Source organism: Triplophysa dalaica, chromosome 14 (genome assembly GCF_015846415.1).
Source record: "Triplophysa dalaica isolate WHDGS20190420 chromosome 14, ASM1584641v1, whole genome shotgun sequence".
Lineage (NCBI taxonomy): Eukaryota > Metazoa > Chordata > Actinopteri > Cypriniformes > Nemacheilidae > Triplophysa > Triplophysa dalaica.
In genome coordinates, this window is record NC_079555.1 from 2627169 (window position 1) to 2650200 (window position 23032).

Below are 23032 nucleotides of genomic sequence, written 5' to 3' on the forward strand. Positions count from 1 at the left end.
TCGCACCATGGTAACCATCGGAGTTTGCTTCTAGTAGTAACGTGATTACGACGTAGCGAGCGGAGGCAGAAATCTGAAGCAACAATGGAAGACAAAATCATTGTCTGTATATGCATACTCGGAGCTGTAACATACATCTTCTCACTTTTATCGAAACAGGAATAAAAAGGATCTTGCTCGGAAGAAAGAGTGAGGAGGAAGTTGTAAAAAACGTTCTTTACTCAATTTGAGCTATATATATACGAGACTGGAGCCGCCTGGCAGAAGCCCCTCCCATGACGTGAATTTCACGCACGAATGAAGCGAGTTAACTCAAAATGTTCAAGCGTCCAACCATGCGCAAATCGTACGATTTATTCACGCAAGTCGCGTCTGGTGTGAATGCTCAGAAAGACATATTACGTTTCTTACCTATATCAACATTACAAAACCGTTAGTTTGTGTTTGTATGTATCAGATGAAAAAACACTTCTGGCGAAGCTATGTTGAAACTTTGAGATCTATGCACAATGTTTAACGCGTGGTTTTCTGTGATCCTGCTTTACAGATTCAGATGAAAGATTTCCGCTTCTCCTACAAGTTTAAAATGGCATGTAAGGAGGACGTGCTTAAATTGTGTCCCAACATTAAGAAGAAGTGAGTTTATAAATTCACTGAGCTGTTCCATTTCTCGTCATGAAACACAGAAGAGAATAACTATTAAAGTCCCAGCGAAATTAAATATGACCATTCTTATTTTTTCATGAAATATTGCAGCGTTTGTAGTAAATAGCTTAGGTGTGTCATTTTCTTTTTAAAATTCATGTACCCTCATAATCTTAAACCCTGAAATAACTATCCGTCTGAAATGACGTAATTTAGACGGCTTGGCCGGAGCATCTGTTAACTCCTCCCCTTCAAATGTCAGTCTGCTGCCAGTTTCATTTGAAAATCAATCAGCTGTTTTTACACATCCAATCAATTCGCAGGGAAAAACGCAAGCCACTCCCACTAATTTTCTCCTTTTCACTCGGAATATGGAAGTAAAACGATCACAACTCTCGGTTCACGGGGACTTTAACAAGTGGTGTGTTCCCTTAGGAGTTCCTAATAGATTTTCATAAAGTCTTAGTCTATTTATTTTTTTGCACTACGACCTGAAAAGGTTTGTGGTAGTAGTCCGTATGTGTCATACTTGAATGTTAAACACACCAAATTTACATTTGAACCAACCTGTGTGTGTGGGCCTACAAATATACATTTTGACTAAACCAATCAAATGGATGAAAAGAGCATTTGCATGTTTCCTCTCATTTTCTCATACGTTCTCTTCGTGTGTGCTGTATGTGTTACTCTCGTCATGTCTTGTTTTGCGTGTTTGTTCACCTCAGGGCAGACGTGGTCATCTGTCTGAGCACCACAGTGAGGAACGACACGCTACAGGACGTGAAAGATCAACGTGTTTCTCTGAAATGTCGCAAACAGCTGAGGGTGGAGGAGCTCGAGATGGTGAGTCCAGATGATTTCTGTTGTATACCATAGACAAGCATTTTCAGAGCTTCTTTCAGAAAAGTCGTCAAAACTTCACAAATTCAAACTTGCCATTTAAGGATCAGTTAAACATTTTACTGAAGTATATGCAATACGTTAAAGGGATAGTTCACACAATAATGACAATTCTGTCATCATTTACTCACCCTCAGGATGTTCCAAACCTGTATGTTTTTTTTTCGGGTTGAACAAAAAGATATTTGCAAGAATGTTAGCAACTGATAGTTCTGCAGCACCAAGAGACTTGGCGGGTTTCTCGCGTGCAGTGACGACATCGTCGATAGTCTTTTTAGTAATTAATGATGCAGAGAGAAAACAGTCCGAAGCTGTTTTTTTATATCTTTTCTAATGTCTTTCATGCGTTATTTTACTATTACTTCTGTTTGGGACTTTTACTATTGCGCCGTCAGACATGCGTACATAAACAAAACTGAGAGAATTCCGGTAAAGGCGTTTAAATGCGCCACGAAATCAGAGTATTGGGCAAAAAACGACCTCTGGCGAGCGGGTTTTGCTTAAACCGTTTATGAGCTAACCCTGATAAAAGAAAAACGTTTTAAGTGTTTACATGACCTTACATATATCAGCTTATTACGCATAATCGGCGTAAGACTGTCCATGTAAACGCGCTCAATGACATCCCAGAAACCCTCTCTCTCTCTCTCTCTCTCTCTCTGCAGTCAGAGGACATTCGACTGGAGCCCGAATTACACGAAGCATGTAGGAAAGATGTTCACAAACTTTGCTCCTCTGTCCCCTATGGAAATGCTCAGGTAAAGGTTAACAGAACAAATCTCTTTTTCACTTCGCCACGTCACAAAAAAATACATTTCTCTTGTGTGTCTGATGTATAGATCTGCTTTAACTAAGCCCAACTCCATCCACTCAGACTAGGAAACATTAACTTCAGTGCAACATTTACAACATTTCAATGCAACATTAGACAAATGTTTTGATTACAAAGGGGCAAGAACTTTGAAATCTGACAGCATCCGCTCACAGACGCTGTACGGACGACTTGATTCGGGAAAGCAGTTTAAAATCACTGCCGGTGTAGATGCATTTGTTTCATATCTCCTCAACGCCTCTCCACTTCATCTCAGATCATCGAGTGCCTCAAAGAGAACAAGAAGGTGCTCTCTCAGACGTGTCATCAGAAGATCTTTAAGCTTCAGGAAACAGAAATGATGGACCCCGAACTGGACTATCAGCTCATGCGAGTGTGCAAGCAGATGATCAAGGTGAGATGTTCAGACGGAAAACCACATGGTGTCCATTCCCTCTTAGCTTACTTTTTGGTGAAGTTGAATATTTCTCCTTGTGATGTTTCTTCTTTCTGCGTGATGTTCTTCTTCAGATCATTTGAGTTACTCTTTACTCCAGATGATCCATATCAATAGTCTAGTTTTAATTACTTGAGTTCAACGGGGCTGAAGTGAACGGCCAGATTAATCCTGATATTGGGAAACTGATAAACACAGTGACAAGTCATCACCCTGTATTTTATGAGTGAAGCCATAGTGCGTGCATTTAGGAAATAATAGCTCGATTTTAAATCCATTAGCCCTGTTTAGTATCAAATTAAATCACTATTAAAACAGTCACTGAATATGTCAAGTTTCACAACATGACACTAGCAACACCAGGGTCATGGGTTTGATTCCCGGGGAATGCATGCAGTGATAAAATGCATTCTGAGCCACTTTGGATGAACGTGCTGTGAACGTGTAGATGCAAATGTCGAAGAATATTACCTAAATATATTTCTTGACTCATTCCTAGTGTCAATAAATTCTATGATGTTTTCACATGAGCACCATGTTGTATGTTTAGTGCACCGGAGACATCATTGGAAAAAAAAAATTGCGATGTTAAATACTACTTCATTTGATCATACAATTCACTATGCACGGCCGCTTCCGGCGTGCTTACCAATGCATGCCTAACGTTTTAATGAGCTGTCGTTTGGACACAGCAATTTTGAGACGTCGCACCTTCACGAAGAAGTTTTTAAAGCTTCTTGAACTCATTAATACAACGATATATTGATAAAATAAATAAAACAGGTATGCAACAAAAGTATATATATATATATACTGTATATATAAGATATTATAATTAACAGAAATCACTAGTGTAGCAAGGTTCATTAAAAGGAAGGAAGGAGAAGGGAACCGGCAGAAATTTAAATACATTTTTAATAATATAAGACAAACAAAAACACGGAAGTTAAATGCAAGAACATAAATACAAACGTAAAACATGTCCGGGCCCGGTCCTCTCTCATCAACGGTCCGGTCGCTCGTTCTCTAATATGCTCCTACGTGATACGAGACCAGAAAACTGAGATATGGTTGGAAAGGCGTGCAGGGAATTTTGAGGAGTGTACATACTTCACATGCTGTTTAGATGGTACATAAGAGTTGATGGTGTTATTGATGACATACGTTTGTTTTCATGTTAGCGTTTTTGCACAGAGTCAGATGCTAAGAGCGTTCTTCAGTGTCTGAAACAAAATAAAAACAGTGAACTGATGGATCCAAAGTGTAAGCAGATGATCACCAAGAGACAGATCACTCAGAACACAGGTACAGATCACACGCACACCCATGCCGTAAAGTTTGTAAGTGCAATACAATTGGCTTTACAAGCGCTTTTAACTCACTATTTTAGAACTTGATTTTTAATAGTTACATGAACTCATCCACCAAAATTTTAACAAGTAACTTGAAATTATTTGTGAAATGTAATTGTACTTAAAAACCTAAAGGGACTGTTCACTCATGAAATGTTATACCTAGATAAATGAATGTGTTCTGATGAACGCAGACAGAGATATTTGGAAGAACGTTAGTAATGTTCAGTTCCGGGAAATCATTGACTATAATATTGGGCTGTTTGTTTTCCCAAATTCTTCAAAATATCTACTTTTGTGTTCAGCAGAACAACAAAAATACAATATTTTGTTCCTACTATGGTAGTGGATGATGTCCCAGAACTGAAAGTGGCTAACATTCTTCCAAATATCTTTCTCTGTGTTCATCGAAACAAAATAATTCATACAGGTTTGAAACAACCTGAGGGTGACAGAACGATGACAGAATTTGCATTTTAGGGTGAACTGTCCCTTTAAGGCTAGATTATTTCTTTTTTACTGTGCAAGATTAGCTTTTTTTGGTTTCTAGAGTCTTTGTCATGTTTAAAAAAAAGCCAATTGAAAATTCAGTTATTGTTTTCTCAGCCTCAAGACTTTTAATTCTAATTTGTTTGCTCTTAAGCTTTTAGTTGTACTTCTTGTGCCATTGTTGTGTTTTCAGACTACAGGTTGAACCCTGTGTTAAGGAAAGCTTGCAAGGCAGACATCCCTAAATTCTGTCAGAGCATTCTCAACAAAGCCAGCGATGCTCATGAACTAGAAGGTCAAGTCATATCTTGCCTGAAACTGAAGTATGCCGACCAGGTGTGTGTGTCAATAAATATCAGCATCACAAATAGAATCGTATGAATTCGCTGCGGCCCGTTTTTTCTAATTCCCGAAGAAAAACTTTAATGTTTTATTGGAATCATGTAGCCGATTTAAAAGTAATGCAGGTGACCGTTTTTCTCAGCGTTTGTCTTCAGACTGTGAAGATCAGATCCGAGTGATACTTCAGGAATCGGCGCTGGATTATCGGCTGGATCCACAGCTACAGGCTCACTGCAATAATGAGGTGAGCATCCTGACCTCAAAAATACCTCTTGAATGATTTGAAACGATACACGCCACAAAATATTTAGACACTCGCTCTTTAAAATATATTCTTGTCATTATGCAAGACAAAATCTGAATTTATTATCAATTATCTCCTGAAGTGCATTGACAAATGACCTCACTGTAAACCTGAATAAGTAGGGAAAACTACTTATAAAAATGTAGGTAATCAGTTACATTATTAGAATTATTAGTATTATGATGTTCCCAATTTTAAGTAAGCAGAACTATTACGTTTGTTGTACTCATGCATGTTAATTCCTTTTATTTTGAATATTTAGGTAAAGTCACTTTTTTATTCACAGTTAAATAAAAGAAAGGGCTTAATAGCTTACTCGGCTACATCCCCAGTTAACAACCGCCTTAACAGAGAGTGATGTAACGCAATGGCGACGGCTATGACACCTCCCACAATATAAGAGTTAGCCACACTCTTCTAACCGATGGTAACCTCAAAAGTTAAAAAATACAACAAACTCTTCTATATATCCAAGATAAATGAACATTCATCAGGAACAAGGCTTTTTCATTTCTAAAAACTCATACAATAACACTAAATATACTCTGCTAATGCAGTCTCACGCAAAGCATGCTGGGAACTGAAATTCATTCTCAACGAATCGTCTTGAATTAACTTGTTTAAATTAAGTTCCACTAACTCAAAATATTTATGTTAGTGCAATTTTTATAGAAAATTAAGTTTACGCTACTTTAACTATTTTATTACTTCAAAGATTTGGGTTTACAGTGCTGTTAAGGTTGAAGATGGATGTTTGTATCGCTACGTGAGACACAAGCTTTCTCAAAGCAAGAAATGGTGTGAAAAGGCCCTTCAACACTTACCAGTACAATAGAGCTTGTATGTGTTTGTGTGTGTTAGATCACGCGGCTTTGTGCCGAGGAAGCTACGGCGCAGGAACAGACGGGTCAGGTGGAGGAATGTTTGAAGAACAACCTGTTGAAGATTAAAAAGGAGGAATGCAAGACGGTACAGAACACACCTCCAATAAAACACGCTTCATCTCCACACACCGCTTGCTTTCCTCTCTATCAGTTGCTATGGAAACACCATTTGTATCGTTTAACCCACATCTGCATTTATTTGATGCATATATGGGACCTAAGTGCGCAAGGAAAATATCATAAAACTTCTATTTTCATTTATTCTAAATCCGTGCGACTTTGTTTCTTCTGCAGAACACAAAAGTAGATATTTTGAAAATGACTTCCTTTGTGTGAACACAAACATTTCTCAAAGTATATTTTTTTGTCTTTCACAGAACAAAGAGCCATGTTCACGTTTACTCTAAAGATCTTCAGGGTTTAGTCCATATTGTTCCTTTCATAATGTTCTTGTTGTGCAGGAGGTGTTAAACATGCTCAAAGAAAGTAAAGCAGACATATTTGTGGATCCAGTACTGCATACTGCCTGCGCGCTGGATCTGAAACATCACTGCGCAGCCATCACACCCGGAAGAGGCAGACGTGAGTATGATTTATTTCTCTCATGGATATTTACTTCCACTTATAAATGGGTCACAAATGTGACTCTGGACCACGAAACCACTTCATAAGGATCTTCTTTTTTAAATTGACATTTATACATCATCTGATCATCAGCTGTATAAATAAGCTTTCCAGTGATGTATGGTTTGTTAGAATTGGACAGTAAGTGGCCGAGATGCAACTTTTTATAAATCTGTAACTGAGCGTGCAATACAATAAAAATATTAAGAAAATTTAAAGTTTAAAGTTGTCCATCAAGAGGCACTGGAGAGTAGATGAACCCGAAAGCTGAAATTCCAATCTTAACACAGATGCCAAACTTTTGTGGGTTATTCCCACAGTGGGCAGCAGATATATTTGAAATATTTACGATAGGAAATTTACAAAATATCTTCATGGAACATGATCTTTAACTTAATGATTTTTGGCTTAAATGAGAAATCGATCATTTTGACCCATATAATGTTTTGTTGGCTTTTGCTGGAGATATATAAGTGCTTCTTATGACTGGTTTTGTGGTCCAGGGTCACGAATGACGAAATGCATCATTTAGATCTGTGTGTTTTTTCTTGTGTCCCTGACCGCATGTGTTTGAAAATCTTTTCCAGAAATGTCCTGTTTAATAGGTGCTCTGCAAGACAAGCAGGTGCGTTTACAGCCTGACTGTAATAGAAGATTACAGGACCGTATAGACATGTGGAGCTACGCTGCTAAGGTATTTCCCTAGATGCTCAAAGTTATTGAAAAGATTATTCCAGTCCTGGAATATGCAGTTTCTGCCAATCTCATATTTATCTTGAGTACCTCTACATTAGTATTGCATACTTCGTATCTTCGAAGAGTATTTAGTTTGATCAAATTTTTAAAAGAGAGATACAGCTGTTAGATTATTTACGGAAAAAGACGAGCTGCTCGATGCGTGCAGGGAGGACGGAACTACAGCACGAGCACACAAGACATCATCGCATTAATCCCTTCATGTTGTTTACATTATACACGTACGCGCCGATTGCCAACGAAACACAGACATATGACTTAGTTTGACTTACCAGGTGGGGTTCATGTCCGTCTTCTTTTAGTGCAGAGACCGCTCCATCTATCAGTTACAAACGATCTCCAAATCCAGCGTTTCATCCACTGTTTATATGACATCAAACACAGCTAAACTTCCATCAGCCGAGTGAAGCGGCATTGATGGGCGTGACACGTGGGCATGCTCTTTCTATCATGCTCGTGCATGGGCATGGTCTTTCGCTCTGTGGATGACGAGTGGGCCTGCTTTTAAAATAGAATGGCCAATAAAAGGAATAGGATCCCTGTCACGAAACAGGGATCCAGATTTATAAAAGAAACTTCCCGAAACAAGTTGGAGTGCTACATCATACCTCCAACTCGTTTTTTAACAACTTGACCATGTTAAGGATGAGAAGCAAGCACGTTCAACAGTGTTAAGAAGTCAGAATACATGAAATAGCTTGTTACCCCATCTTTAAGGAGGATCTATTGATATAAATGCAATTTAATATACATAACTATGTCTTCAGAAGTGTATAAAGGCCTTATATAATAAAGCATCCCGCTTCTATCCAACAAGCATATGTGAACTGAATTCATTCCTCCTTGTATCCCTCTCTCCACAGCTTCCCATACAATCTTGACAGGAAAGACTGTGCCACATTATTTCAATAAAATACATAAGTCACTTCAAATTTTAGTTTCTAGAGATTTATTTATTTTTTATGAATGGACTCATACATGAGTAAGAATTTATATAGTTGTACTTTTTACGAGAGATATGAAATTTTGTTGTATGTTACATGCAATGACAATAAAGGTATTCGTATTACATGGAATTCGCCAAGTTGTTTCTACAGTAGCCCTAAACGGACAAACTGCTCTACAGAGCGTGTTTCATAAATATATTGTCTCCTTCAGCAAAGAAGTAAAATGCGACGACATCTTTGTTCCATGTCAGCTGCCATAGTGCTTCGAAAGGGAGGGGTGCAGTGAGCCGTTGGTTGCAATTCGCAACCTCACCGCTAGATGCCGCTAAAATTAAAGCACAGGATCTTTAAAGACTTCCTTAAATGGAGATTTCAGGTGTCAGGTGTAGCAAACATCACAAGTCTGTCACCCAAAATAATGCTTTATTAAATGCACTTTATAAGGTGCCCATAGACATCTGCTTACATCGGTTGCTGTACTGTTTTCCAGGTGGCACCACCTGAAGGTTTCTCAGACCTCGCTTTACAAGTGATGACGTCACCTTCAAAGACTTACATCCTGTTAATGATCACACTGTCTGTGTCCATCCTCTTCCTCGTGGGGCTGCTGTGTGGCCGCATCACCAAACATGTCACCAGAGAGCTGAAGGACAGGTAGAGCGAGGATCCCGGCCCATACGCATCCCATCCTCATTTTCTGCCCTCGCTTCTCTCCGTAGGACTTTGGGGACTGTCGGTGGATGTTCTGTGGACTGGCGTTATATGTGGAACCCACTGTAGCCCATCAAGACAACAAAATCCACTCGAATCCACACGTTGGACATATAAACGCGCCTCAGACAAGATCATGATCGTTTTGGGACATTATGCCTCGATTTGTGTTTATTGTTTTGAAAATGAAAGCCTTACAACATGACTCTACTCATAGGGTCACGTGTCAATGCAGTATTTTTAGCACCGTTTGTTTTTTTCTCCGTTCTTTCAGAATTTAGATAGGGCTTTTTGAAGTGAAAGTTCAGAACTTGATCATTTTTGTGGTTCATCACTATAATATTTTTTTTGAAATCTGAAAATCACAAGGTTGAGATTACTTTGAGTGGGATTGTGGGGTGTTTCGCTCAAGATGTATTTATGACTGAAATGATAAAAGCGCTTTACGGCCCTGTTTTACAGACGAGGCTTGGCTTGAGCCAGTTATAATAATTCATAATAATAATTCATGAAACTTATGTAGCGCTTTTCTGTACACTCAAAGCGCTTTAGGTGGAAGGGGGAATCTCCTCAACCACCACTAATCTGCAGCATCCACCTGGATGTTAAATAAGGATATTTAAGTCACTTTTAATAAAATGCCTTAGATAAAAACATCGCCGTTGTTTTGACTCAAGATGCACACAAGTTATTACATTTTTTAAGCAGGGCAATTTATTTTTAGTCAAGATAGCTTAAACGTTAATTTAGTCTGGGACTTGTCTTAAGCCTTGTCTGTGAAACCGAGTATGAATGTCTGGTTCTGACACATGAAATGTGGAATGTAATCTTACGCCGGGGCAAAGATGTTTCCCGTCCGAATGGGTCGAATCTCATGAAAAACTTGTCCAAGTATATATCTATATTTTTACATCACAAATTAACTCACACAAACTTTTCTTTTTAATTGTGACAATTGAGAACATTTGCTTTTCCCGCACGATTTGAAATGGTGGTTTTTATTTATTTAATGTACAGAACCTAATCACTATATGTACATTACAGCAAATACATGGAGATTTCTAACACCTCAGTAATGAAAATAGGGTGAATTTCTTCTTGATATATTTAGAATTACGTGGTAAAACATGCTTTGTCATGAAAATAACGTCTTAATGCTGAAAAGCAAAAAATTTAGGTTTGCTTTTTTTCAGTAAAGTTATTTTTTCTATTTCTTTCTTTTGTGTTTTCCCAAGTGATCTCTGAAATGTTTGGCAAAGCATGTTTACATTATTATGATGCGCTAGAGAAGAAGTGCTTAAATGTCTGCAGCTCTTCAGAAGGGCAAACATTCACATAAGTTTCTGTTCCTTTGGACCAACTTTATATGAGTTAAAAAAAGTCACAGTACGTCCTTTTAGATATTTTCCTTCAGAGGTATTCAAATGTTGTGCAATTGGACTTTTCAGTGTTTTACTGTCTTTGACTTAGGCCTTATTTATTGTTTACAACCTAACTGTGCTTAGCTTGGTTTTATATTTGTCTGCATAAAAGGAAATTTCATCGAAGGACGGTGGGTCTGAAGTTTGTGGAACCCTGATGTACTGCGATGGCATATTTGCCTTTTTTTCGATTAGTTAAAAAGTTAATATGACGATGACTGTGATGTTTATATGCATAATGCCTGTTGGAGGTCTGCATTCAGTAACATATGAAATAGCTTGCATGTCAATGCTGGAAGAATTTGTTTTCTGTTGCCTTTAAGCAGTGTATACTGTGGATGCCAAGAGATCTTTGTCGAAGGTAAATCTGACAAGAACAAGACCAGGTCACATTTCACTCCGTTTCTAAAGAAAGGAGGAAAAGGGAAATTATATATTGCATATAGTCTTCCTTTGGATTGAAGATTTCCTGCATCGTGGCCTTACTCTGGTCAAAAATTTGACACATTTCCCTCTGATCGTAATACTTCACACTGTGATGTATAGAAACTTCTTTTAATTGATTACAGAAATTGAAAGGGAATGTGCCCGCCATGTCACAAGGACAAAAAATTGACTTCCATTCAGCAAAATATATTTTATTTCAGGTTAAATGTGACCTAGAGATGTTCTTGACAGGGTTACAGAGATTCAACAGTTTTTCATTTCTTTGACAGGAGCTGAATCATTATAGAAACAGTTTTATATCATCTCTGGAGGAGCATGTAATGCCATTTTGTCCACTATACATGTTTAAACAGATTCATAAATATCCCAGACTTCAGTATTTGGGGACAGATTTGTACTTTGTAATATTTTGCAGACGTACTGCTTACCTCTGAGCATTTATCATATCAGTGTGATTCTGTAAATAGTAGAGCTGATGTGCAAACTACAGACCACGTCCAAGCTTTCCGATAGGATGAATTCAAACGATCACAGTTGATACTGTAGATAAGGAAACGTTAAAGTTATTTTATTTTAAATAGGTTCCTTCTAATTAATTTTGAAAGAGAGCTTTGATTTTTTTTATGTTTATTTTTTTCTGGTGTACCTGACTGTTTTTCATTTAACAGGATTCTAGCAGTACAGAAAGTCTGGTCATTGGTCACCTTTTTTTTTGCACATCAGAGTAAGTCTGTTTGTGCCGGCGGTCTAGACCATCAGTATTACGGTCTACAATCACATGAGGAGTGGAAAGAGTGCAGGATATTTTCCTCTAAGTGGGTTATAAAGACTTTCTCTTTGATTTTTTTTAAAACAAAATGTCCCATGGGAATGAAAGATTTAGTTTAAATGATTGGATGTTTTTTTATATACCTTTTGTGCATTTTGGACTATTCATGTCACTAGAGATTTTAGGTTAATGTAACAATGTAGGATTGCATTTAAGTGAATAATGTGTGTACTCCTGAATCCGGTTTGAAAACCACTTACGTCACACACAAAGTTGAGACTGGTCACAATTTCATACCAGTGTGCAGAGCCAAAGATCATCCTGCTTTGTTTTAATATTCTTTAACTTCTGTCTCCTGAAGACTCAAACTTTATGTGGCTCCAAACTCTGCGAGGCAGTTTTCCACGTTTCATCTGAACAATTGATTTCATTTTAAATGCGAAATTATTAAGCATTGTAAAATGTTCTGGCTGTGATATTCTTCTCATTCTGCCATGTTGTGACGAATCTGATTTTTTGTTTTATTTGATTCTGTACGAATTATGAATGGGAAGTTTAATAAAACTTGTAGGTTTTCTTAACACTTTGTTTAATTTGCAATGTTGTTTCTTCATAACCCTGAAAAAAGACAATTTTGTTCTTCACGTGTTTCAAGGACAAAATTAGCATTTTTAACAAAGGATTTAAATGCATCTTTTACACTTTAAAGAGTCAATATATACAGTTGTGTTCAAAATTATTCAACCCCCAATGCTGTAAATGGTTTTAGGGAATTTAGTGTACATGTGTAATTGTATTCAGAATGAAATCCTACAAGGACTTCTTAAAGAACCATTTACAACTAAAATGACATCAATTAGTTTTGTAATACAGTATTAATGTTTCTTTTGTGAATTCTTCATTGACATAATTATTCAACCCCTTAAAGACTACCACTCTGAAGAACAGAGGTTCAATGAAGTGTTTTCAATCAGGTATTGAACACACCTGTGGATATCAGGGAGCAGCAATAAAGCCTAATTAGCACCAATTAGGCAGCTTTAAAATGACTGTGATACTCAGCTCCTTCTAGACATTTACTGGTGTGGTTACAAACATGGTGAGGTCAAGAGAATGGTCCAGGAAGACAAGAGAACAGGTGATTACTCTTCACAGGAAGGGCAATGGCTATAAGAAGATTGCAAAGATGTTAAACATACCAAGAGACATCATAGGAAGCATCATTCGCAAATTCAAGGCAAAGGGCACTGTTGAAACGCTACCTGGTCGTGGCAGAAAGAAGATGCTGACTTCGACTGCTGTGCGCTACATGAAGCGTAGAGTGGAGAAAAGTCCCCGTGTGACTGCTGAGGAACTGAGAAAAGATTTGTCAGATGTGGGTACTGAAGTTTCTGATCAGACAATACGGCGCACCCTGCGTAATGAAGGCCTCCGTGCCAGAACTCCCAGGCGCACCCCCTTGCTGTCCCTAAAGAATAAGAAGAGTCGACTGCAGTATGCCAAAAGTCATGTGGACAAACCACAGAAGTTTTGGGATAGTGTTCTGTGGACTGATGAAACAAAATTAGAACTGTTTGGGCCCATGGATCAACGCTATGTTTGGAGGAAGAACAAGAAAAGAACACCTTGCCTACTGTGAAGCATGGCAGGGGGGTCAATCATGCTTTGGGGGTGTTTTGCTTCTGCAGGTACTGGGAAGCTTCAGCGTGTGCAAGGTACCATGAATTCTCTTCAGTACCAGGAGATATTGGATGGCAATGTGATGCAGTCCGTCACAAACCTGAGGCTTGGAAGACGTTGGACCTTTCAACAGGACAATGATCCCAAGCATACCTCCAAGTCCACTAGAGCATGGTTGCAGATTAAAGGCTGGAACAATTTGAAGTGGCCATCGCAGTCACCAGACTTAAATCCGATTGAGAACCTCTGGTGGGACTTAAAGAAAGCAGTTGCAGTGCGCAAGCCTAAGAATGTGACTGAACTGGAGGCTTTTGCCCATGATGAATGGGCGAAGATACCCGTAGATCGCTGCAAGACACTTGTGTCAAGCTACGCTTCACGTTTAAAAGGATGTTGTACTAAGTACTAAGATTGAATGTCACTTGGGGGTTGAATAAAACTGATAACGATGTGAGCTCAGAAAAGACATTTGTGGTTATTTCATTATACATGTTATATTTGTCTGACCTACACGTGCCTCTTTGATTTAATTGTAAGCAGGATGACTGAATGATCATAATCAATGTCAAACCGACCAAAACAATCAATTTCAGTGGGTGTTGAATAATTTTGAACACAACTGTATATATATTTGCTTATGCTGTATAGACAATATTCTGCAAGGTTTTTTACCACAATCAGGTCATTTTAAAACCGTTGACAAAAACACAATAGAACACAGCTTAACTGTGCATTAAAGTTCATGTTATTAAAGATGATCTATTTTAATCTCTAAATAAATAATATCCACATCTGACAACAATCCAGTACGTCAAATAGTGAGAGTATGGGAGTATTTTTACATAAAATCCAATAAACACTTTAAAGAAAAAACATCTGATCATTTTGTCATTGAAACCTCTGTAAAATAATAAAAATCGTTGCTTAAAAAAATATATAATGTATTTACTGCCGCCTAGTGGTGAGAAAACAGAAGTGCTTTAGTTCAGATGGGAAAGAACGCGGGCAGGACTTGTGACGGACCGACTGGCAAAGATAAATCACATCTATCTAAAATGACTTCGATATAAATAACTAGTGCACACACATAAACGTCACCTAATTTGTCATTACCACATAGACGTACAGTTTTAGCTCCTTGAGTTGTGCTATGATGGGCTTCGCTTTCATTTTTTCCAAGACAATTAACCTCTCTGTCAATCAACACTCTATAACCAAACTTCATGGGTCCATTTAGTCCATATAATGAAAATGTATTTAATATTAGAGGGCAACTCACTATGCAGTATATAGACAGTATAGTATATAGGCTACTTGACGTACATGTGTCTGATGCTGATTAAAATTGAAACGATTTCAACAACAAACTATTTATTTATGTTTATTGAATAAAACTTCTCGCATCAATCCAGGTGCTAGTTAGTTTGTTAGGTGTTCATTTGTGTGAGGTGTTAAAAAAATAAAGATAATTGCCATCATGCACATTTAATGCGTTTACCTGCTTTGTCCTTATATGGTCTAAAGCGGCGCTTCCGGCTTCTCTATACGTAAACAAACAAACATACACAAGCTTATCATTTACGGACTTTAAATGGTCATAAGACAAGCGTTTCATGATTCTTTTATGAATACGTATGGCCTATTTAAATATAGACCGGTTACGATACATGGTATATAGCACACCTGTATTGACTACGTACTATACAAACTTATCGGCTACTTTTTATTGTGCTTTTGGAGCTTTGCTGTCAAATTCAACATATGACAGCCATGAAGACATATGGAATTGGAATTTGTGAGTAAAAGATAACAACATTGTGTTTATGTAGTTGAGAATTGTGAAGGTTGAGAAATGTGTAGTTTGTGAGAAGAAAACAAAGAAATGCAGTGCTGGTCTTGTTATTCCTCTTTCGTCCAGGAGGTGGCAGTGTATGTATATATTTTATTTTGAAATGAACGCTCGTGCAGTTCTTCACCCTGTCAGTGGACGTATAGTTTAGCTCAATGTTCTTCCTATAAATTGTTTTCTTTCTGGACACATACAATCGCATTGACCTTAGACGTACACCATTTACAGTACGCGTTTCCCCCCCCGATATTTCCAAACAAATCGAAATCTGTCCTCTTAGCCAAAGATGCGTTTGCACGACAATTTCACGAAACACATATAGGCCCTATTCTTTATTAAACTCCTGGGATATTATAACATTGGCACGTTTTTGCATTGCCCAAAATTAGACCACAATTTACATCACAGTGTTATCGTGCGTTTTACTGAATCATATTAAGGAACAAATGTTTAATATGAATTCATCACTTAACCATTTGTCTTGTATGCTACTGTACATTTTGTTCAGACTGATGATGTTGAAATAACGTAAGATGTGCTACAAGGATACTGAAATGTAATGAGTTATCATGCGCGTGCGTGTGTGTGAGGGGGCAGATAAACACATCGGGCTGCTCGTGCTTTTGTCCTGGGGTCATGCACTTGACCCTTTTGTCTGAACTCTTGAGCAGCTGCTCTGATACTGTCTGCTCCCGATATGAGCTATATTCCTAACATTGACCATCGGGGTTTTGAAATGGTCAAAGCTTTTGTGATTTATTTTAAAACGTATTAGAGATAAATCAAAAGAAACGTGTAAATGGTTTATATTAAATTAGTCACGATTTAAATGATTATTTTATTTTTAAATTGGCCATTCAACTGAACATTGTTCTTTTGTTTTCGTTTTTTAGAGGTCCAGTTTTTAAATCCTGTCAAACTTTAGGCTAATATTTATTTTCTGTGTAACGAATTATTGGTTTGAGATTTCAAAGGACGCACAACCTGTAATCCGGCAAATGTTTTTATTATGTTAAATGATTAAATCTCTAAAACGGTTATATTTAAAATCTTAATGTTTTGCCATTTTTATTTGTCTATATACAGACTTGCAATTTTAATATAAACGACATTGAAAATCATGTTCATTTTACAGTAAATGATGGTCTCGTCAGTAGGCTAAAAAAGAAGGTTAAACATCATTTTGTAAAAAGAGCCATGACCTGTTTAAACTTGTTTTGGTAGATTTATTACGTAAAAGATTCGCAGTGTAATTAAGGCTATACATTTTACTAAAGATTCTGATTAATTTAATTATTGATGAAACGAATTCTAAATTATTTTTTGTTTTTATGATTATTCTCTTTTATTGATGATTATCTCAGTGTAGACTAAACAACCTTATCATGGTTATGATGAATATAATTCTAATTTCTCAAACATCCGTTAGCAATAATACTAATAATAATAATAATAAGAAGAAGATGAAAAATAAGTACCTATTTGCATGTTGAAATTTGCCTATAGTGAATCAAGGGCCCGTGGCTATCTATTAAATATAATAAAATCAAATATCTTGTATTTTTAATATAGAAGAGATTATATTATATTCATTGCTTAAAGGTTAAACGGAAAAAATAAGATTAGTACATTTCGCAAGTAAAAACTAATATTGTTTCTCACATGGCTACAGTTTTTCTTAGCCATGAAATTTCTAATTTTTAACAAACTGATCTGCTCTCAGTGTTTGGTTATATACGATTACCTTTCAAACAGAAAGATCAAACAAAACACTAAAATTATTCAAATGTGTCTCTTTATTTTATACCGTTTTCTCTCTCTTTCGGCTCTTTCAGAACATAAATAGCTTAAAGAACATCTGGCAATATTATAAAGAAATATATATAATGCGATTTATCTGTATAACATTAGCGGTTTGAAACTGAGAGTGCGTCAATTACCTTTAAGAATTAAACTGCAGAATTAAAGGTGCGTGATTTCCGGTCAGCGTCTCAAGTTCACGTCCACAGCACGTGCATCTCATGCGGCCCTATGATAAGGTTAAAATTACAGAAAAAAAATCTTTCTGCTTTTATACATTAATAAAACACTCGTGTTGAGAACATGAGCAGATATACTTCATAAATGATTTAAAACTGTATACATGAATATACAAAGCAACATTAAAATAAATTGTAATGGTGATAAACCTACCTTAAGCAGAAAATGTCCTGTAAAAATATATTTACATTTGATATTTAGTAGGTTTACCTTATAAAATAGAAGAGAGGAGAGTAGGGCTTGTGCAGGTCCTGTCTGATGATTTTTTTAGAGATTTGAGGAGCAGACGCTGTGAGAGGGTGCTGGTCTGCTGTTTGAGGTTAAGGTCATGGGGTCAGCAGACAGACTGCAGTCAGGGCTTCGCACCGCACAACACATTGGATGTCATATGGAGGGCAGTAATAGGGTGGCATGAATAAAGATTTATAATTTCACATGAATAGTATAAAAAGGAACATTTTTTGGTTTCTTTCTTTCGAATTTATATAATCTTATTTATAGAACTTTATTATGCTGAGACCAATGATCAAATACTGTGATCATCATGACATTTCTTTCCATGCTGCACACTTGCTATATACTTAACAACATATTCAGGAATAAAACATGTTTTTAAATTCATAATTATCATATAATCCACAACAAATACTATCAGTTTATGCGCATTATTAAATTAATTCACTGCTTTTATAAATAGGTTAGTCTATAGTGTTAATAACATCTATTGTTAAAAATGAAGCCTTGTATTCCCAAAATAATAAAATCTGGATTAATCTAACAATGACTGTACAGAAAACACTTTTGGTAAAAGTAATCTTGACTGGACTAGAGCATAAAAGATGGTTGATTATCAATCAGAGGATTATCTTTCAAACAAAAGTGTCTGCCTGTGTATTTGTGTGTTTTAAACGAGTTTGTAAATCGTTTTTACAGATTTGAAGGCTCTGTTTTAAACCCCAGGCTTTCTCTCCAAAACCCAAAATAGAGGACCGTGGTTGCCATATCAACCGGCCACCTGACGTGTTACTGTGGCAACAGCAGTATTAGACAGAAACCGCTTATTAGATGTCCCATCTAAGGGTACGAAGGAGGGGGTGGACATGGGGTAAAGGTGGAGGGGGTGTGTAGGGGGCACGTATATTAAATAGGAATAAAACAAGAAACCGTACTGAAGAGCACAGAAGACGTAAAAAGCTGGTTTGAAATGTTATATTTTTTTCTAACAAGAGGACCTAATAAAACTAGTACTAACCTTTGGTTGACTGTCTCAAGTACAGCAGTGAGGAGAGGTGTGACATTTGTGTCTCAAGAAAAAGGCAGTGATGAAGTGTACTCAAGGGTCGGTGGGGTAACATAATAACAGAGGCATAAGTGTCTTTCTGACAAAGCACCCACAGTAAGACGCACACACATGTGCTTGTAAGAATTAACAGTGCATGTGTATTATCGTGTATATTATAAGATTGCTGAAAGTTAATATAATTAATGTGATAACAGTATTGTTTAGTATTTCTATGAGCTCATTGTTGGATGTATTCAGGAGTGATGTCATCAAAATTTCAATATTTTATATTTAAATAATTTTCAATGTCACTCATTATTAAATGTCACTGCAATTGGTTATTGATATGAGCTTTGTGCTTCACAATAAAGCTGTATTTGTGAATTTTAGTTAATACATGCTAACCCAAACTAGCAACGAGCAATACTTCTAAAGCATTTATAACTCTTACTTAATCTCTTACTTAATGTAAATTTAACCATTTACTTTTTAAAATCATAAGTTGTATCTGTTAACATTATTAAATGCACACAAACTAACACAAACAATGGCATTACCTAAAACTATATGTTTGATATAATGCATTTACGCATGTTAACAACCTTAAAAATATAAAGAAAATAAAAATACTGAAAAAATATATACAATTATAGACAAACAAATACAGGCAAAACAAGTAGAATAATTTACATACCATATAATGCAGATGACACTCAATTGCTGCTAAAAAGCCAGATGAAGAATTAACATATCTAGTGTTTATGCATGTGTGTTTAGCATGTTGTGGTAATTAACCCACATTAGATTAATCTATGAGGGTGGCATTTGTATCACAATGAAAACAGTGACCCCCAGCATTGCCGCAGGGCAAACAGACATATAGAGAACTGGCAGCCGGCCAGACACACAAACACGTGCACACACACACACACACACATATAGAAAAACACATACGCATATATGCCAACAAACGAGATCCAATGTTCTAAAAACACCTAAAATTCACCTATTGCAAAAAGAATAGAAATAAAACAATCACATTTACATTGTGACAGGTTTTATTGTGACATTTTAATTTTGTTCACATGGCAAAAATGTATATTTTGGCATTTCAAGTGTTACACTGATTCCCAGGGCAGCGTTTAAAAATATATGAGATGTGGGGTAAATATTCCCACATGGATTAATAAATTCCTTCCAAAAGATTGAAATCCAGTAGATTAACCAGCCATTGAAACTTTCCCTGGATGATAGCGAGCGTGTTTAAGGCTGTTGTTTCCTGTTATCCTCACAACCTCTGAAGATCCCGAACACAGGTTTTCCACACTGGAAATATAAATAGGATTTCCCAGCAGACATTTGTTATTCCACTTCTTTCCAGAATATCATTCAGCTAAGAAATAGTGTTTATGCAAAGTGGCATACACCGCGGCCCATTTTCCTGGTGAAAAATATCTCATAGGACCCCGAATGCAATGATATCTGTTTCTGGTGTGTTCGCAGAGCAAAAAATATCATTTGACAAACCGGTATTATATATTACTTCAACAAGAACAAACAATGCTGCAGTTATTCACATTGATGTAAACTACATTTGGCTTAACAATATAAATCTACACTGTACAGGTTTTGTTATTAATAATTCAAGTGAATTTCTGATTTACCTGTTTCGTATTAAAGATTTAAGATAATCAGTGGTTCAAAAAATCTGGTCATATCACAGATTTGAACATGTAGATTTCTGAGCCATGTATCAAATAATAAAATATTTTTGATAATGCAGGTTAGTCTGGATATGATGAATGTGTAGAGTGTTTTGCTTAGTTCAATTACAGAGCAAACTGAAAAACATGTGTGGTAGAGATGTTTAGAGAGACGCATGGATATGATGTCTTGGAAAACAGTTTACAGAAAAAGCATGATTTAAGAATACACATAAAAAAATTCATCATAGTTGAACATTTTATTTGGTATATGTTTGATAAATGATTCTATTACATTTGAATTATCAATATTGGTGACTATAATAAATGTCTGAAGCAAAAAGAAAAGATTGATCTTTGGATAAATACTTTTAATAAAAGCCAAAGCAACATTTGGTTGACAAATACTATTGGCTGTATTTTAAAAAGAGTTTAGACTACAGCAAGCTGAGACTTGTATTAGCATGAAACACAAAGTAAATAGAAAAGGTTGTATTTTATTATCAGGTAAAAATACTCAAATATAAAAGCATCCTCAAGGGGGCGCTGCAGAAGCACCTGCCCCTCCATCAAACCTCCACACTGATTACATGCCCCGTTAGAGATCATCATCAAACACATTTACAAAGATTGCCAGAGTCCCAGAAATGTGTTTTCAAATGATTCAAGATTAGCATATTATTATTAACAATTTGAGAATCGTAGTTCATACATGCATCTTTGACGTATTTGAATCGCCAATTTGTTTGTTTGTTTGTTTATTGAAATATGATGCAGTATGCACTTTTTACAGTATTTGGAAACTAAACATGCACATTGTGTAAATAGAAAAGAAGCCAGTTTAAAACCTCGGATTGCAACACCAACCCAAAGTCCATCTGAGGGTGCAAACTGAGTCCGTGTTTTGCTGCTTGGATGCAGGAATCAAAACTTGTATTTCTTGTATTTATCAGTTCAGTGGTCCATTTGTACTTGAAGAATTCTGCTCTATTTTCCCACGACGGCTGGTCAATTAAACACCATGCTTGACATGTGAAAACTAATGGTGATCTGTTAAACTAATGCACGTGGATAAATAATAAATAATATGCAAATCTAAAGATTTCTGTATCAACATTCTGACATGAAAACTAAAAGTCCACAATTAAATTGACTTGAATTTTATTATATTTTTAACATAGTTTTTTGTTTTTTCAAACGTATTCCTCAAACTTGGGTCACATTTTAAACCAACTGAACACATATGCTCATATATAACAACCGTATGTCGTGACAATAAGAATATTCATTAGTGAATAAAATGAAAAACAAACACGTTTTTAAAGAAACAAGATTATGTACAATATATTTTGAGATGCTTTTAAATGTACGATTTTATATTAATTATTATTGATTCATTGCGTTGTGATAACATAAGTTGACGTTTTACGTCTTTTTGAGAACATTTTTTTTATACTCGTAACAACAACAGTTAAACATACGAATCCGAAAATGCATGTGCATATTATCAAGCGAACACATGTTTTATTCAATGCAGTGTCAGATTTATGACAAAACGGAAACGATGACCATAGCAGCCATTCAAGTACGCGCGTGCACGGACACACACACACACACACACACACACACACTCACACACAAACATATTCACAAAGAGCACAAAAGAATTATCATGACAAAAGACAAGAAGAGTGAAAAACACTTCAACACTCACTCCTTTCATGTAAAAGTTTTAATGGAAACAATTTTGTTCTTGCTCGTGCACATGAAACAGGTTTAACATTTGTCATGTGTTAGGCAGGAGGAAAACTGTTGATGCAAATTTTATTGAAATGTTGATTTTATATTATATGCAAATGCTTTAACTCGTTTTAGGATACGCTATTGTTTTTATACTCATATTTAAACTTAACTAGACCTATAGTCTCAAATGTTACAGCGAAATTGTACGTTCCTTTAAATTGCTAATTTTTTAACAACACAAAATGACAACAATAATTGTGGTAGTTAAATATGAATAAATATTCTCTTCATCTAAGTCAACGTTGAGACAGACAAACGGGTTAAACAATATAAACCTTTATGCAAAGCAGATAGGCTATCACTTTTATGGTTTATTCAAAATGTTGTTTTTCTCTGCATAACAACCACTGTGCACTTGAAGAACCCTCTCTGAGAAAATAATTTATCTCTGACAAGATTACAGTTAGCAATTTTCACATTTACTTCTGTAATAGGCTACAATATCTTATGCACTTGCCATATATATCTAACATTCAGAAAATAAATCGATACTGCATATAAAATCAAACATGCACTTCTCGCAGTGGCTCGAACCGATTTCCAGGACAGAAACTGATGTTTTTATCAATATGTTTTTAAGATTCGGGCATTTACATTTGATATAATAATTTATGATGATTATAATAGCAACAACAAAAATGCGTTTTTTTGTTGCATAATGATTTTGTTATTACTCTGTCCTCATCAAATTAATATCGAACATTTTATAAACACGATTCTTTTGGCATCTTATGTCACTGAAACGTTCAATCTTTATCCTTTATTTTTTTTTGTTCATGCTGTTTATGTACAAATATAAAATTGGCCTATAGTCTA

At 36.1% G+C, this 23032-nt stretch overlaps 1 protein-coding gene across 1 annotated transcript in view; it reads left to right on the plus strand.

Moving 5' to 3' along the window:
* glg1b (golgi glycoprotein 1b) overlaps positions 1–12440 on the plus strand; it is a 31910-nt gene extending 19470 nt beyond the window's left edge. Inside the window, 11 exon segments of the mRNA XM_056766436.1 lie at positions 548–636; positions 1371–1488; positions 2211–2303; positions 2634–2771; positions 3995–4118; positions 4848–4990; positions 5139–5240; positions 6162–6269; positions 6646–6766; positions 7396–7502; positions 9002–12440. Coding sequence (XP_056622414.1) covers positions 548–636; positions 1371–1488; positions 2211–2303; positions 2634–2771; positions 3995–4118; positions 4848–4990; positions 5139–5240; positions 6162–6269; positions 6646–6766; positions 7396–7502; positions 9002–9169 — 1311 coding nt within the window. The 3' untranslated portion in view covers positions 9170–12440.
* Positions 12441–23032: the final 10592 nt, after the last annotated feature.